This window comes from Melospiza georgiana, chromosome 12 (genome assembly GCF_028018845.1).
Source record: "Melospiza georgiana isolate bMelGeo1 chromosome 12, bMelGeo1.pri, whole genome shotgun sequence".
NCBI lineage: Eukaryota > Metazoa > Chordata > Aves > Passeriformes > Passerellidae > Melospiza > Melospiza georgiana.
This window is the reverse complement of record NC_080441.1, coordinates 14171782-14186841: the sequence shown is the minus strand read 5'-3', so window position 1 is coordinate 14186841 and position 15060 is coordinate 14171782. Positions and strand designations below refer to the sequence as shown.

Sequence of the window (15060 nt, the reverse complement as noted above, 5' to 3'; positions counted from 1 at the left end):
GTCTGTTCAGCCAGTCTGGATTTACATTGGTAAATTTTTGAGAAGAGTTTGTCCCTGAGCAACAACATTCTTATTTTTGTTTTCCAACACAGCATCAACCATAATACATAAGGATGAGTGAATCGAAATCGGAAATAAAAACTAATAATGACAAAACATATTAACAGAAAACTCTCAAGTTCCTCTGCATTCAGAAAAGAAGTGCACACTTATTATCAAAACATGAATAATTAATTCCTGGTTCTCGAGTTGTTCTTTAGAAAGAAATTATATGGAATATTATATGTAGGCCTTTCTCAACTAATGCTGTGGGTTTGTTCCTAATGTTACACTTCAACTAGAAATGACAAAAATCTGTATCAAGTCCTGATTTTCCACTCCATATCCCATTCTGATTCACATTCACTGCCATTATAATGCATGTTAAACCCTGCACAACAGGGAATGTTTAATCTAAATGCAATCCTGTTCCCGCTCTTCTCCCTTGCCATGAAGATTTTTATGAGGCTTTGTAAACCATTTTAACTACAAAATATAAATTTGGAAGTTAAACTACCTAAAGATATCTTTGCAACTTTCAGTTATAAAACTAACCTAACCAAATGAAATGTTAGATGGATTGGTGGTTTTGCTTCTTCTAAGGAAAAATTAACTTTTCTTTCCTCTGAAAAATTGTTGTGGAAAATGACTAATAAGAAGACAGCAGAATCAAAGCAAATGCCCCTAACATTATGTAACTGTTCCTCTAAGCACTCTGGGTTGAAGAACTGAGAATCCAACTGAAAACTAAATTCTGCTTGTGGTAGTAATGCAAAAAAAAAAAAAGTCACTGATTTTGGAGGGATTATTTGCATAACAGGGGGAAGGAAGATTTTGTTGGACAACAGATGAGAAAAACTTTCTAAAACAGAAAAAATTTTTGATGTGGTTATTAAACATTACTGCATAACTTCTTTACAGATTCTCTCTCATCCATACACAAATAATCCATAAGAGAATATCACAGGCACTTAACAAAGTCTAGTTTCAGAAATACAATAGTACCAAACAATTTTATTAATATTTCATACAAATTTTGAAGTCAACACTGACTAGTATTTTGATATTGATGAAGGCAAACAAGATTAATAAACAGTAGGTTTCTGTGTTTTACATTGGACTGGATGCCATAAGTAACTGCCTAAATTATAAACTAACCTAAAATAGTAATGATCAAAACAGGGTAAAGCCAATACATTTTATTTTCTTTACTTTATTTCAAAATAGAGTGATTATAAATACATTCTTGTTATATTTCCTTCCTAACTCTTTGGATGCAACCAAAAAAAAAAGTCTCACTGTGCTCATTTCATACAATATCAACATACAAATCATGCAAAAGATATTATAGATATTATACCACCATCAAGTTCTGGATGTTTTTTCTTGATTCTGAGACATTTGTTAACATTATTCACAAGGCCATGCCTTTATAATTTATATCATCATTATGGCTTTAAAAAAAAAGCATTTAAAAATATATTTATACTAGATTGTTGCATTATTGTCAATCTTGAACACTAAATGCAAAACATAAATCACCTGTTCTTGTGTTCTTGCACCGCGGTATTTGCTGTCTGATAAAATTGCACAATTGTTTTTCTTTTTCAAGGAAACGAGTACACTTTATTGAGTTCATTTAAAAATGGAAACTTCTTTATAATACAATGGAGACAACAGATTATGCCAACACCTTCACTGATTTAGTTTATGCCTATGGGTCTTACCAGCCATTTTACAAGCATGGCCACTCAAACCAATATAATGAACAGACAGACCCGTTAAGCCACACCCAAGAGTCACCTTCTCAGAAAGACTGACCAGAGATTTGAATGGACATCACACTAAAACTGCTGTGCAGACACATACACCGTTTCCAAACGTGGAGAAAGTAAACTGACACTAAGGTTGCCATTCAAAGTAACAATTTCACAGAAAAATAGTGTTTTGCCAGCTTCTGCATTCTCCACTCACACTATTATGCCTACATATTGCACCATACATTGTAAAACACTTAGGGACAATTTCTACAGGAAGGTCCAGATTGTGCAACCTTTACTGATGCTGGTGAACCTACACTCAACTGCATAACCCCAGACGAGTCTCTGGGCTCTATGGATTATATACAATGGTTCTGAGCTGGCTTGTTCTGAAGTCAATGACAAAACTCTAGCTAAGCCCCACTCTTGGGCAGGTATCTAATTATTATCTCATGAATAGTACCTCTGCACATGACTTAGGTTGAGGTGAAATGCTTTACTGGAATTGGGGCCTCAGGAGTCAGAAAACTCTGACCCAGTGTAATGGTACAGCATAACGGATCAGTTCTTTTGATCAGCAAACAGAAGACACCACTCCAAAAACCAAAAAAACACTCAAACAAATTAAAAAACCCAAACCAAACCAAAAAAAAAAAAACAAAAAAAAAAAAACAGAAAGAACACCCCCAGAAAACCTCACAACACAAAATGAAACAAAAGCTTAAGAAGGTATGATCATTTATCTCTGTTCTTCTGGCTCAGGGCAGCAAAAGTCACAAGCACATCAGTTTTACCATCACTTAGAAGTAATTCCTTACTTGCAATTTTTAATATTTTCAGCACATTGCTCTCAGGAGGATCATACAGGACATGCCAGTGTGTCAGACACCTTCTGCTTTGGCAAACTTCAGTGAACTTGGACCCATCCTCGAGGCCACAGAGCTCTGTGCAGAGCGGACCAGGACCTGTCACCCTCAGCCTACTGAAGGAGCCAGCAGAGTCCACGTGGTCAGTGCACCATGGACACCCCTTAATCCACAGACAATCAATAAACTCACACGTTCCCATGCAAACCTTAGCCATGCATTATTGCATCATTGGCCAACCAGGAGCTTTTTATGCCAGAGCTGCATGTGTACGCAGTATCCATGTCCTCAAAATCCCCATGACATTCTGAATCAAGTTAATTATTGTGCATGGATAGAGGCAGCTTTTTAAAGAAACTCAGCCATTAATTCATCTCTCGCAATTTTATTATCTGAAGTCATGTATATACTATGCATTATGGAGAAAAATAATAAAACCAGTCTCTTTCTAAGCCAAAAGAGCATAAACAAATGTCTGAAAGTAGAGAAATGTTTTGTTTGCTTTCCTTTAAATAAAGAAGCAGTGCTCTTTTTTTTTTTTCTTTTGGTCTATTTTGATAAAAATATACTGCAGGCTGTTTGCCAAGTATCATTCCAGAATAAAAATTTCAACTCAGTGTCACAAAGCCCTGAAATTAGAGGTTTATATTGGAAATAGCTGACACAGCCTTCTTCACAGTATTATTATTGAGTCTTGCTCTAATTTTTGCTAGCTTCAAATTCATGAAAAACGTTCATGTTTATATCCTACTATCTTAATTGACTAATGTATTGATTATAAAAGGTAAGGAGGGGTAAAGGTTCTGAAAGCAAAGGAGATAAGAGGGTCTTATCCAAAGCTCATCGAGTCAAAGACATTTTGTTAATCTCATCTCATAGATTTGCTCTAGGATGCTTTACCAATGTATCACCATTCTCATGTCAAAGTATCATCTATCAGTGAGATACAATGGGGATTTTCCATTCTCCTACCTTTTTTCTAGGATGCTTTACCAATATATCTCCATTCTCATGTCAAAGTACCATCTATCAGTGAGATACAATGGGGATTTTCCAATCTCCTACCTTTTTTCCTGGCTATTCAGATTCAGCCTTCACAAAGCCAAGCTTTTACTCTCTAGTTGTGAGCTACACAGTCCTCTGAACTGAGACCACTATATCCATTTTGCACTGTGGTTTTGAACAGGATTTCCCATATTGTTCACTGCTTTGATCACATTTTGCTGACTAAAAGCAGCCAGAGAGATAAGAACAGAACATTTCTGCATGTGCAATAAAAATATTCCCCTTAGCATGAATTCCTGTAAATGCTTGTGAAAAGTATTCAGATTAAGCTGTAGAGACCTGAAAAGCAAGAAAATTGATGGCAAGTAACAGCCTGGGACACAATACTAAAAAAGTAATCAATCTATTTCAAAATGCACCATTGGTAACAGATCTGAAATAAGGTAATATGCTAATCTCACGAGAATAGTACAGAACAATTTTATTATTATTATCATTATTATTATTATTATCATCATTATTATCTGATCACTTAATTCTGGATGATGCTATACATTACATCCCCCGTTGCTGTTTGGTATATTGTTCTGGTTTTATTTATACTGAATGATTAATGCATTGTGATCAGGAAAACAAGTCAGGCATATTAAATACATATTAAGGAGTACATATTTTTTTTCCTATGTAGTATACAAAGTATTTCATAAATATGAATTATATTACAAAAATAATTTCTGCTACGCTCACACAGTAAGCACTTTGACAATTTTGGACAACCTGTTGGGGTTGCAAGAGTTTCACGTAACTGAGAAGGAACTCTAGTTTTAATTGGAGATGAGTCTTAGAACAGATTCTGCATAAATATCAAATATTTTCTTCAGATGTCACGAATACTGCAGAAGTCAGGTTGAACTATTTTCTTTCTTTTCTTTTTTTTTTTTAATTTTCTGTATAGACATGTATGCTTCAAGTGGTCAGATTTATTTCATAGGTATGCAATGCATGGTATATTTTAAACACAATTTATCATTATAATTCCAGTGGTTTCAAGATGCAGCCCATAAATGTAACCAATTTACACATACTATTGAATGTTCTCTCTTTGCATGCTTGTTACTTTCCAGGTAAGCTTTAAACAGTGCCATTAGAACACCACAAATCAAAGGATTACTCCAGTTCCACCAACTTAAATCCACGTGCAGGATGAAGGACCCAGCTGAAGTACAAATATCAGTACCAGGTTTCTTGTGTTTGTTCTAACAAATCACAAGGAGACGATGGTTTGCATTTGAGATACAAAACATATATGCCTCTTGAGGTTAAATTCAGTGTAACGTGTATAAAGCATCCCTTTGGCAATAGAGTTTGCAGTATCCCTACAGGATTCCACAGGGCATGAGCTTTATGGAGTAAAATCTACTAAGGAAATTCTCCTCTACTTGACAAATCATACACAGCTACAGTTAATCAGACACCCTTGGATACACCTGCCTCTATGCCTATCAATATAATATAGTATTTGGAAGTTAAAAGTCAACAAAAGGCACTTTCATCATTAAATAAATGTCCTCTGTAGGCAATAAGATTGTATGACCTATATTTTATTCAAAGCTGTTTGTTCTTCAAGGACTTGTAGGTAGTCAGGTGAACCTTGAAGTTTAGCTTTTAGTTCAAAATATTCACTTTTTCTTTGTTCTACTACAATTTTACTATGATTACCACCTATTAGAGATTTCTTGGCTTTTTTGTCTTGCAGTTTCTCTGGGTAACGTATTTCAAAGCCACTGACCCCTATGCTGTTGTACTCCTTTTTACTTTCAAGAAAATTTTGAATAAATACATTGGAATCCCTTCCAGGGAATAACTCATCCAGTTCATCGATTGTGCTAAGTCTTTTTCTGGAATCCACATGCAACAAATCTTTCTCCTTGTCATTCATATTTCTCAGAATGACTTTTTGCCCTGGTGGGTCAGCAAACGTGAAGCCTGTTTCAGACTCTTTCAAGCCACAGGTATGAGTTTTGCTCATCTGCTCAATGGTCTGAGGAATGAAGGCCTCTGCACCCAGTCCATCTTTTTTGTTTGACTTGTGATCGTGCTTTCTTAGCTGCAGTTGCATAGAACTGCACTCTTGGTTTCCAATCCCTTCATGCTTTATGGTTGGTTTTTTGTTGCGCCGAAGCACAAAAACGAGAAGACAAAAGGCAACAAACACCGTTAAAATCAGCACAACCAATATGCTCAGGATTAGGATGGACAATGGAACTGGGCCACCAGGAGGACTCCGGACTGGTCCCGGGGGTGTTGTAAAAATAACAGCAGGCATGGGACTAGTGAACAGAGCAGATGGCTTGTTTAAAAGCTTAGGACAGAGAATCTCATTTTTCAGAGACTTAAGTTCTATGTTAGCAAACTGCACAGGTGTCTCACATTTCAATTCCTTCACCACAATACCGTCATTTAGCTTCTCAAGCCAGAGCTTTAAAGCAACTAAATCACAAGTGCAGTCCCACGGATTACCTTCCAAATCTATTTGTGTAAGAGACTTTAGCTGATCAAGAACACCACTTACAGGTAAATACATGAAGTGATTGTTCCTCAGATTCAGTCTAGCAAGTGGTGCACCAGCAAAAATATAGGCTGGCAAACTTCGCAGAAGATTGTTGTTCAGGTAGAGCAACTGCAAGTTTGGCATTAAGTCAAAGGTGCCTGCTAGGATTTCTTTGATAACATTGTATTCCAAATACAGATATTGCAAATTGTGGAGGCCAGCAAACATCTCTGGGCTCAGACGCTCTATCTGATTGCCATTGAGGTACAATCTCCGTAAATTTGTAAGGTTGCGGAAAACATCTCCTTTGATCACTGAAATCCGATTGCTGCCTAAATGTAGCAAATCCAGCCCCTCAAACTCAGCGAAATCTGTAGTATCCACATCCTTAATATAATTGCCATTTACATGCAGTTTCTTGGCATTTAAAGGTTTGGGTACAAGTTCAGCCATCGATTCTATATTTCTTTCTTGGCAATTTACGCTTAATCCCAAGTCTGAAGGGTGAGTTTTGCAAACACAAGGGAGAGGACAAGGAGTTAAAGGAGGCACCCTGGTCTGGTAAGATACGATCTGACTGAGATTGCGACTGGACAGAGCTTTGCCTGCTACTATCCCCGAGATCTTGGAAGGATTTGTAGTCTTTGGTGCCTTTGTGACTAATCTGTGCACTGATGTTTGAGTGGTGTGGCCGTTGGGCGTGCTGTAGCCAGGCTCCAGCTGCGAGGGAGGCAGGATGCGCACGTCAAAATCGCTCCCTGTCCCCATGGAGCACAGCTCCTGCTTATTGGTCTCTTTCAGCAGCCTTCCGTACAAGTCACTGGGTGTTTCACAGATAGCCTCTCCAATGTAGATGTTGTAGGGCATGTTCTCCAGCCACGCTTTCAAAGGCAACAAATCACAAGTACAATTCCAGGGGTTGTCTTCCAGCTGCAGTTCAACAATTCGCCCGATGTGTTCCAGAACTCCAATGTATGGCAGCTTCTGTATTCGATTCCCCCGTATATCCAGATGGGTTAGAGAAGCAAATCGAAAAATATTATCGGGAAGGAATGAAATCAGATTGTCATTAAGTATCAGGACTTTCAGCTTGTGAAGCTTATTGAAGGCTCCCCGTTCAATAAACTTGATTAAATTGTAGTCAGCTTGGAGATACTCCAAGTTCTCTATGCCAAGGAAAGTGTCAGCCCGGAGAATCTTTAATTCGTTGTTGTTCAAGTGCAACTGTTTTAATGCACTAAGACCCATAAAGGCCCCTCCCTCAATGTTCTGCAACTTATTATTACCCAGCTGCAAGGACACTGCATGTGTAAAATTAAGAAAGGAATTTGGATATAGAATAATTAGCAGGTTGTTTTGAAAGTTGAGGTGGTAAAAATTAGACCATGGTGGTTTAAGCTGATTTGGTCTGTAGACTGCAACCTTCTCACAGTTGACATAGAGTACATTCTCAACTGACACACAGGAGCAAACACTGCAAATTTCCACAGATATATCAGCATCTGCAGTTGTAGAAGAAACTGGAGATGACAGAACCAGAAAGAGCCACAGAATCATCTTCTTATGATCAGCAAACAACCTTAGGCTCCTGAACAAAGATAAAGAATCTAAAGAAGAAAGAAGGAAAGAAAAAGAAAATGTTTTTCAGTTGACATTGTTCCAAAACGTCACTTGGGTTAGAAATTGTATACCACTGAGCTACTGTACCTGCCAAGTATTATAGATAAACTACAAGAACTGAATTTAAACTAACATGAAAGACTTTAACAACCAAACAAGTGCACAGGAGCTGGGATGATTTCAAACACAGAATGTAAATTTCTGTAGAGAAACACAAATAACTCTCAGGTCTGTCAAATGTATTTCTCTCTCTTGTACATGCCAAGCATGCATAACTAATAAAGTAAAATAACCAAAGGAGATTCCAATTTTATGCATATTTACTCTCCTCAATTGTGCACTGCTCATATGTTGCTGTGCATTTCAGGGATATTAAACACAAATGCTGATGTTATGCATGCCCAAACATCTGGGATGGGATAGCACAATATAGAAAGGATGGAGATGCTGACACAAAAAGCAATGCCAATGCTCAGTATATGTATATAAAGCAACAGCACATACAAATGTATCACTATGATAAAGATATTCACTCAAGGGCTACACAGGCATGCAAACACATTGTTTCTGTCACTTCTGATATCTAGTTTAAATAAGCAGGTGATAAACTGACTGCAGAAATACAACTATTCACGAAACAAGATCAGCTCTGGGTGACCAATGGAAGCACTCAGACATGGAAGAAGCATGCACAAGCACACAGCCCCATCCCCAGGAATAACAATACATTGACTTGCAGGGGAAAACAAAGTCACAATTTGCCAGTCTGACACAACTGAAATCTGAGAACTATTTTTTCCCCCTAAAACATTATGTAATTTGCTCTTATTCCTGCATTGATAAGAACCCTTTGCATATAGTCCGGCCAGCTGAACTGCCATTTTTTACGCAGAAGAACTCGAGCCACAGCATTTCCTCTGAGTTATAAGGTAGGGATTTCCCCCCCCCCTTTTTTTTAATAAATCAGTCAATAATCAATACATTGCACACACACACATTCCATCTTCCCATTACCCCCATTTCCCAACTTGTCCCTTTCATTTCCTGCTGTAGGAAGCCACTGAGTTGGCAGGAGAGAGCCAGAATGAAAAGTGGAGACAGCAGGAGCCAGCTGGAGGGAGGAGAACCGGGCTGGAGGGAGACACAAGGGGAGGATGCGCCGGGGGTCCTGGGAGGGAGGGGAGAGGAGGGATGAGGAGAAACCGCAGGACAGAAGGACAAGACGGAGAGGAAAAGCACGGAAGAGAGAGGATAGGATGAGAGGAACGGATGGCCGAAGGAAGGGGTCAAGGAGGCCGCTTGCCGGGAGAAGGGGAAGCGGAGCAGCGCTGCGATGCCCGCAGGCTGCCGACCCCGGCCGCGGCGAGCGCGCCCCCAGGGGCGGACCGGTGTCCCCGCGCCCCCGCCGCTCCGTCTCCCTCCCCTGGAGCCGCCGTGCTCCCGTGTCCCTGCCTCGCCCACGCTCGAGTCCCTCTTCTTCCTCAGCCGCGGGGCCCCGGCCGGCGCGGAGCGGGCGGGCTGCGGGCGCTGCGCGGGGCTGGCGGCGGGGCGGCGAGCCCGGCCAGCGCTGCCGGCACTACCGCAATTTTTTGCCGCATCCGGCTCGGCTGGTGCCGGCTCCCCTCTGCCGTGGGCGCCCCGTCGCCCTCTGTCTCCCGGCGGGGGAGGGCGGCAGGGGCACGGGCGCGCTCGCACATCCCGGCCGGGCGCGGGCAGAGCGCGGCGGAGCAGCCCCGCATCCCCTCCGCCGTCCCTTCGCAACCTCCGAGGCACGGCCGTGCTCCCCGCCGCGGAACGCACCGGCCCCCCCGCCCCGGTACCTTTGCAAAGTCCAGCCCGCGGCGGATCCGCGCACACCCCCTTCCCCAGCCCCACTGCGCAGATCCTGCCCCCCCGTCCCTCCCACACCTCCGCCGGCTTTTCCGGGCCGCCCGGCCACGGTGCCTCCTCTCGCCCGCTCTCCCGGGAAGGATGGGAGAGGGCAGCGCTGCGCCTGGTGCCGCTGGCCGGGGCTCCGGGAGAGGCGAGCGCGATGGCAGAGAGGCTCCGGCAGGAAGCCACCGTCGCCTCGTCGTGTGCACCCCCGCCTCCCCCCACCCCACCCCTCGCCGTCTTTAAAACAGCACCGGTAATTCTTATAGCAAGGAAAACAGAACCTTCGGAATAATTAAAAGAAATGAAAACGCCAACGTACGGGCGGCCCCGCCGTGCCCCCACCCCCGCCCGCACTCACACGCCCGGCGGGCGCCCGCCGCCCTCGGCGATGCTCCCGGCTCTCCGCGGCCAGCCCCGCACCGTCCCTACCTCGGCGCCCGGGGTCGCCGCGGCTCCGCTGGGCTGCGCTCCGCCGCTCTCCCCGCCAGCTCCGGGCTCCGGCGGCTCCGCGGGCGGCGGGGGCAGCCGGGGCGCCCGCCGGGGCCAGCACCCCCGGCCGCGCGGAGCGAGGGCAAGCCCGGCGCTGCGGAACCCCGCGGGCTCCGCCGCATGCAGCAGCAGCCGCCCGGCTGAGCCCTGCCCCGCCGCCGCCGCGGTCCCCCGCACACATGCGGGGAGAGGATCCCTCTGCACACGGGCGCCCGCTCCCATCGCACTGCTCTCGCCCACCCCCTGCACGCAGCGAGCCCCCTCCCCTCGCCACACGCACACCCGCACACACACGCACACACACACACATACACACACTGACAAACACACACACGCACGCACGCACCGAGCGCTGCTCCGCCGGGGAGGGAGACGCCGCTCCGGGGCAGCGATCCCGGCAGCGATCCCGGCGCATCGCCGCGGCCGGAGGCTCTCCCGCAGCCCGGAGGCGCCGTGCCGCCCGTGCCTTTCCCGCGGAGCCCAGGCGGGGCGTGCGGGGCGGGAGGAGCCCCCCGGGGCGGCGGGAGCCCAGGCGGGGCCGCGGCGGGGCTGCCATGGGCGGGCGAGGCAGCCACAAGTGCGGCCCGCGGCCGGGACGGGGCCGGCGGAGCCGCAGGGCAGCGCGGCTGCGGGAGCCGAGCGGGGGAAGGAGAGAGAGGAGGCAAGGAAGGACTCCCCCCTCTCTTTTCTGGTGATCTCCCCTCCCGGCTTGAAACAAAAGTAGAGGTGGAAACTGAGTGGGCAGGATGGTAACATTTGCTGCATTTAATGTGAATTGCAATTATGGAGCGAAATCGCTGCGAGGAGACATACCCGAGCCGTTCTTACGACAACGCAGCTATTTGTCTATCTCATTCTTTGTGGTTAGGTGAAATTCCTTCTCTGCGTAGGTAACAGCTGCAGTCTGATGGAAGAAATCCTCAAATGTTATGCACCGGTGCTAAACAGATTCTTCTAATTAACAACTCTTATTGACTCTAGCTTTCATAATACACTTTAAAATGGTAATGAATACCCTCGAACAAGGTGACATCGCATTCCGAAGCAGAAGAGTTAGTTAACCAAATGAAATCTTGCAAGGGGAGTTCAACTGCTTGTCCTTTACCACGAATGCTAACGTGATCCAGTTAGAAAACTGTTTATGTGCTGTACACATACCGGCTGTGAGTGCTAGTTCTGGGCAATAAACGCCAGGGAATGGAAAACAGCAACTGCTTTCTTCATTTACTGAAATGAAATAAATAGCTTGCTCCAAAGGCTGACTGCATCTAATTGAAATAATTGCAGAATGTTATTTTGCATTATGCGGTTAGACTGATACCTGAAAACAAATGCAGCTGAGACATCAATAATTTGCATATCACAACAGAACTGAAAGCGATCTGTGAATAATATTCAGCCAATTAAAAACTGAAGTCTTTAAAATGTAAACTCTCTTAATTATTGAGCCATTAACAAAGTACTGTTCACAGAAAAGGGGATGTGTGTATATAAAGGGCCCAGTTTAGAGGGATTTGCATATAGTTTAAGCTGAATTTGTCAGACACTTTTAAAATAAACTAATGAATTGGAGAGCAAAGGTCTAGAATAAAATTCATTTAGGAAGATAGCTGGTTTATAACTATTTTAGCAGCAGGAACAGAAATGCAGGTGTAAAGATCAAGATGCCAGTTTTGTTTAATCAGCAACCTTATCTGGATGCTAAACTAATTCCTTGCTTATTTAGTAGGTGAAAGAGCATATTGGCAGTTTCAAAGAGATCACTGCTCCCACCACATTCAAACAACTACTCAGAGACTGAATTAAACATCAAACAAGAAGCATAATAAAATACTGTTTTTAACCAAGTAAACTGTGAAATGAATAAGTATTTGAGAACTGAAATTACACTCTAAGTAAATAATTCTTGATGTTTCTGTTATGAGTGGCTATTACCAATGGTGTATGTTTATGGTGTTGTAGAACTTATCTGAGAAGGAAACTTAGTTATGCAGCACAATTTCATTATTAGGGTTTCAGTATGTCATATATTTCTCTTTCTAATTTACAGTCACTAAAAATAACTTCTTCAAATCTTAAGTGATTCCTAAGCTACTTGCCCTAGCCTACATCATGTCAAGCTCACTAATATTTAGGCTTACATGTCAGGACCACAATCCAAAGCAAACTGAGGGGAATTTTAAAGTATGACATAAGCACAAGCTAAGGTCAAGACTGGGATCCAAGCTGATGATGTTCTTCAGGAATAAAACACTTTAAAAGGTTACATCCTAGAATCCTAGAATCACTTGGTTGCACCCATTTTCTGAGATCCAGCTTGAGGTTCTATCAGCATCAGAAGACATTTTCTGTTTAAGCTGATGGCAGATAGTAATTGGAAGACAGCAGAGCCAGACAGGGCACGTTGGAGTACCTGGCCTGGTTCCCTGAAGTTTACAAGATTACTTCAGGCTACACACCATGCCCATTTAATGTCATCTCAAACCTTTCCTTAAATTTCCTACTGTGATGGAACCTCATTCATCTCCTTTGATTTTTCCTCCTGTCTGTTGTTTGCCACAGCAACATGTATTTTTTTCCTTCTTCAGCTTAGCAAGAGGAGAGCAAAAGCTAACAGGCAGACAGATTCATAACAGGGTTTTCTGCAGAGAGAAGTAGCTGAAGAAAAGGTAGAAATGTGGCATATATTACTTCCCACCCAAACAGACACACTCAGGTAGCATTCAGTATCATATCAACAATTAGTTTGTTGATAATGCCTAAGTAGAAGGTCTTGGGAGAGAAAGGTACTTTTTAAATCCTAGCTACTGGCATTCATCATTAAATCTGCTCAGAAATTACAGCAGCCTGTTTATATTTTGTTTCCTTTCACATTTTTGTGAGACCTAAGCAACACTTTTCTTTTTAAACACACAGACATGCTTGGTCACCTACCTCTCCCAATTTAATTCTGGGCTGATGCAGGAACTTGAGACTGAAACTGAGCTTTATGTGCGTCCAAAGTCTGTCAGGAGAAAAAGCTTCTTGTAACAGAGTCATCAAAATGCAGAGGCCAGTTGAGATGCTGAGACTACTGCTCACAGCAGGAAACCTTGGAGAGCATTTTCCTCAAGCTGCTTGGCACACATGCAAATGGGGCTGCAGCTGAAGGCGAGGACAGTTCTGTGCAATAACTTGCTTTGTTTTCTCATCCACAGTCATTTTCTGAGTGAGGAATGAACTGACAGGAAACAGGAGCTGAACATCCTACTCATTCCTGAGCACTTACAAGTACAATTTAAGATGCAGTACCTGCAATCAGGCTGTATGTGTGCAGAGAAGTGGCAGAGAAGAGGTGTCTTCATACATCTGCCATCATCCTACACTTATAATACCTATGGATTTGTATGCATCCTAACTGCATTCTCCACAGGCACGGCCTTACACATTTCTGCTCTCTCTCCAGTTTTTCTGTTGTCATCCTGAAAATCAAATAAGGATTAGTCTCACTCTCAGCAGTGAGAACTAACCAAAGATGCCTATGACCCACACACCCCTGGCTCTTGAAATCAGAAGGCCAAGACAAGAAATTGCAATTGCTGTGAGCAGCAGAGGAACACTCTTTCCTTGGTCATGTCTGCATGTCTACTGGCCAGCAGTGAACAAGCCTTGTGTGTCCAGATGGCAAAAACACACCTGGGAGAGAAGCAGTGGGCACACATATGTATTTGACTTGTTCTGTTTGAAAAGTTTCATGCCAGGAGTAGAAATTCTTATAAAAGATCTCTGGAAATTAATGTGGATCCATTTGGATCAGACTCTAATGTTATGTTAACACTACATGCTACACCTTCCTTTTCCCAAAGAATGGTAAAAATAGCCCAAGAGTTAATATTTTGGCCCTTCACACAGTGCCCATGTAAAGAATAAACTGTTTTGTTTGAACATATGGGAAGCTGGTTAACAATTCTTTGAATAAGAAAGCAAAGGTTTGTATGGGCTCTATCTGTTGCTGGGGTTTCCGTGGTTAAGCAATTTCAGTTTAACAGGTCTACAACAAGCTTCTGCTTTCATATAGATCAGTAACAACAGCCATACTCAGCCAACAACATCCAACAAAGCAGAGTACAAAAATGACTGTGCAGTCTTCTAACGAGGCTTCAACAAATAGGTCCTAGCCTTTTGAGGAGGAGAGAAATCCCCAAAATCAACCAACAACTCCACCCAAGATGTCCACATCTTGTCTGTATTTTGCCAGATTGTCAGTTAAAAGCAGGGGAAGAAGAGCATCCTTGAGAACTCTGTATGTACTGGAGTGAGTCCCAGCATGTACATCCTTTTAAAGACACAGGGGGATAGGAAGCAGTGCAAGTCTGCAGCAGACCCAAGGCAGAAGCATTGTGTGCTGAATAAAGTGGAAGAAACTGTCAGATATATGTCTCTGCCTGTCTCTGTATTATTTCCACCTCACTTCCTCCATTTTATCCAGGACCCCTCCTCAATATGCAACAAGTAACCCATCACCTGCATCCAGGAAACCTGAGGAGTCACTGCAGTGCCTTCCACAGGGGTTGCTGGGGGTTTTAATTCCATCATTTGCTATTCATTTGCAATAAGTTTGAGTGCTTGATCAAGGTCATGGTGCTGGTAGTGGGTTTTCTCACCAGTTCTCTTTGTAAACTCAGCCCTTGGGGCTGTCCAGCTCCATAACCCTGTGCTTGCCAGCTTTTCATAACTGCAGAGCTGTCAGAGCACAGTGGGCAGGCATTTAATTTCACTAAGTTCCAAAATGTCCTGTGCCTTACTTATTTTCTTTCTCTGTGCTCATCTACCCAGGGGTTGTTCACCCTCCAGCTCACTGTCAGAATCTAAAACC

General features: G+C 43.3%; 1 protein-coding gene across 4 annotated transcripts; it reads right to left on the bottom strand.

Moving 5' to 3' along the window:
- Nucleotides 1-1223: 1223 nt before the first annotated feature.
- On the bottom strand, nt 1224-13160 carry SLITRK4 (SLIT and NTRK like family member 4). Of its 4 annotated transcripts, none has more exons than XM_058032635.1 (2): nt 13140-13160; nt 1224-7828 (listed from the first exon to the last, which is right to left on the bottom strand). In XM_058032635.1, the coding sequence occupies exon 2, from the start codon at nt 7776-7778 to the stop codon at nt 5265-5267; it is 2514 nt and encodes an 837-aa protein (XP_057888618.1). In that variant the 5' UTR covers nt 7779-7828; nt 13140-13160; the 3' UTR covers nt 1224-5264. The 4 variants fall into 4 exon arrangements, with proteins under 4 accessions (XP_057888618.1, XP_057888619.1, XP_057888617.1 ...); XM_058032636.1 differs by lacking the exon at nt 13140-13160 and adding an exon at nt 10552-10665; XM_058032634.1 differs by lacking the exon at nt 13140-13160 and adding an exon at nt 10146-10221.
- Between the last annotated feature and the right edge of the window lie 1900 nt (nt 13161-15060).

What these genes read in the sequence shown, in the direction of transcription:
- SLITRK4 (XM_058032635.1), bottom strand. Translation starts at nt 7,778, where the DNA reads ATGATTCTGTGGCTCTTTCTGGTTCTGTCATCTCCAGTTTCTTCTACA.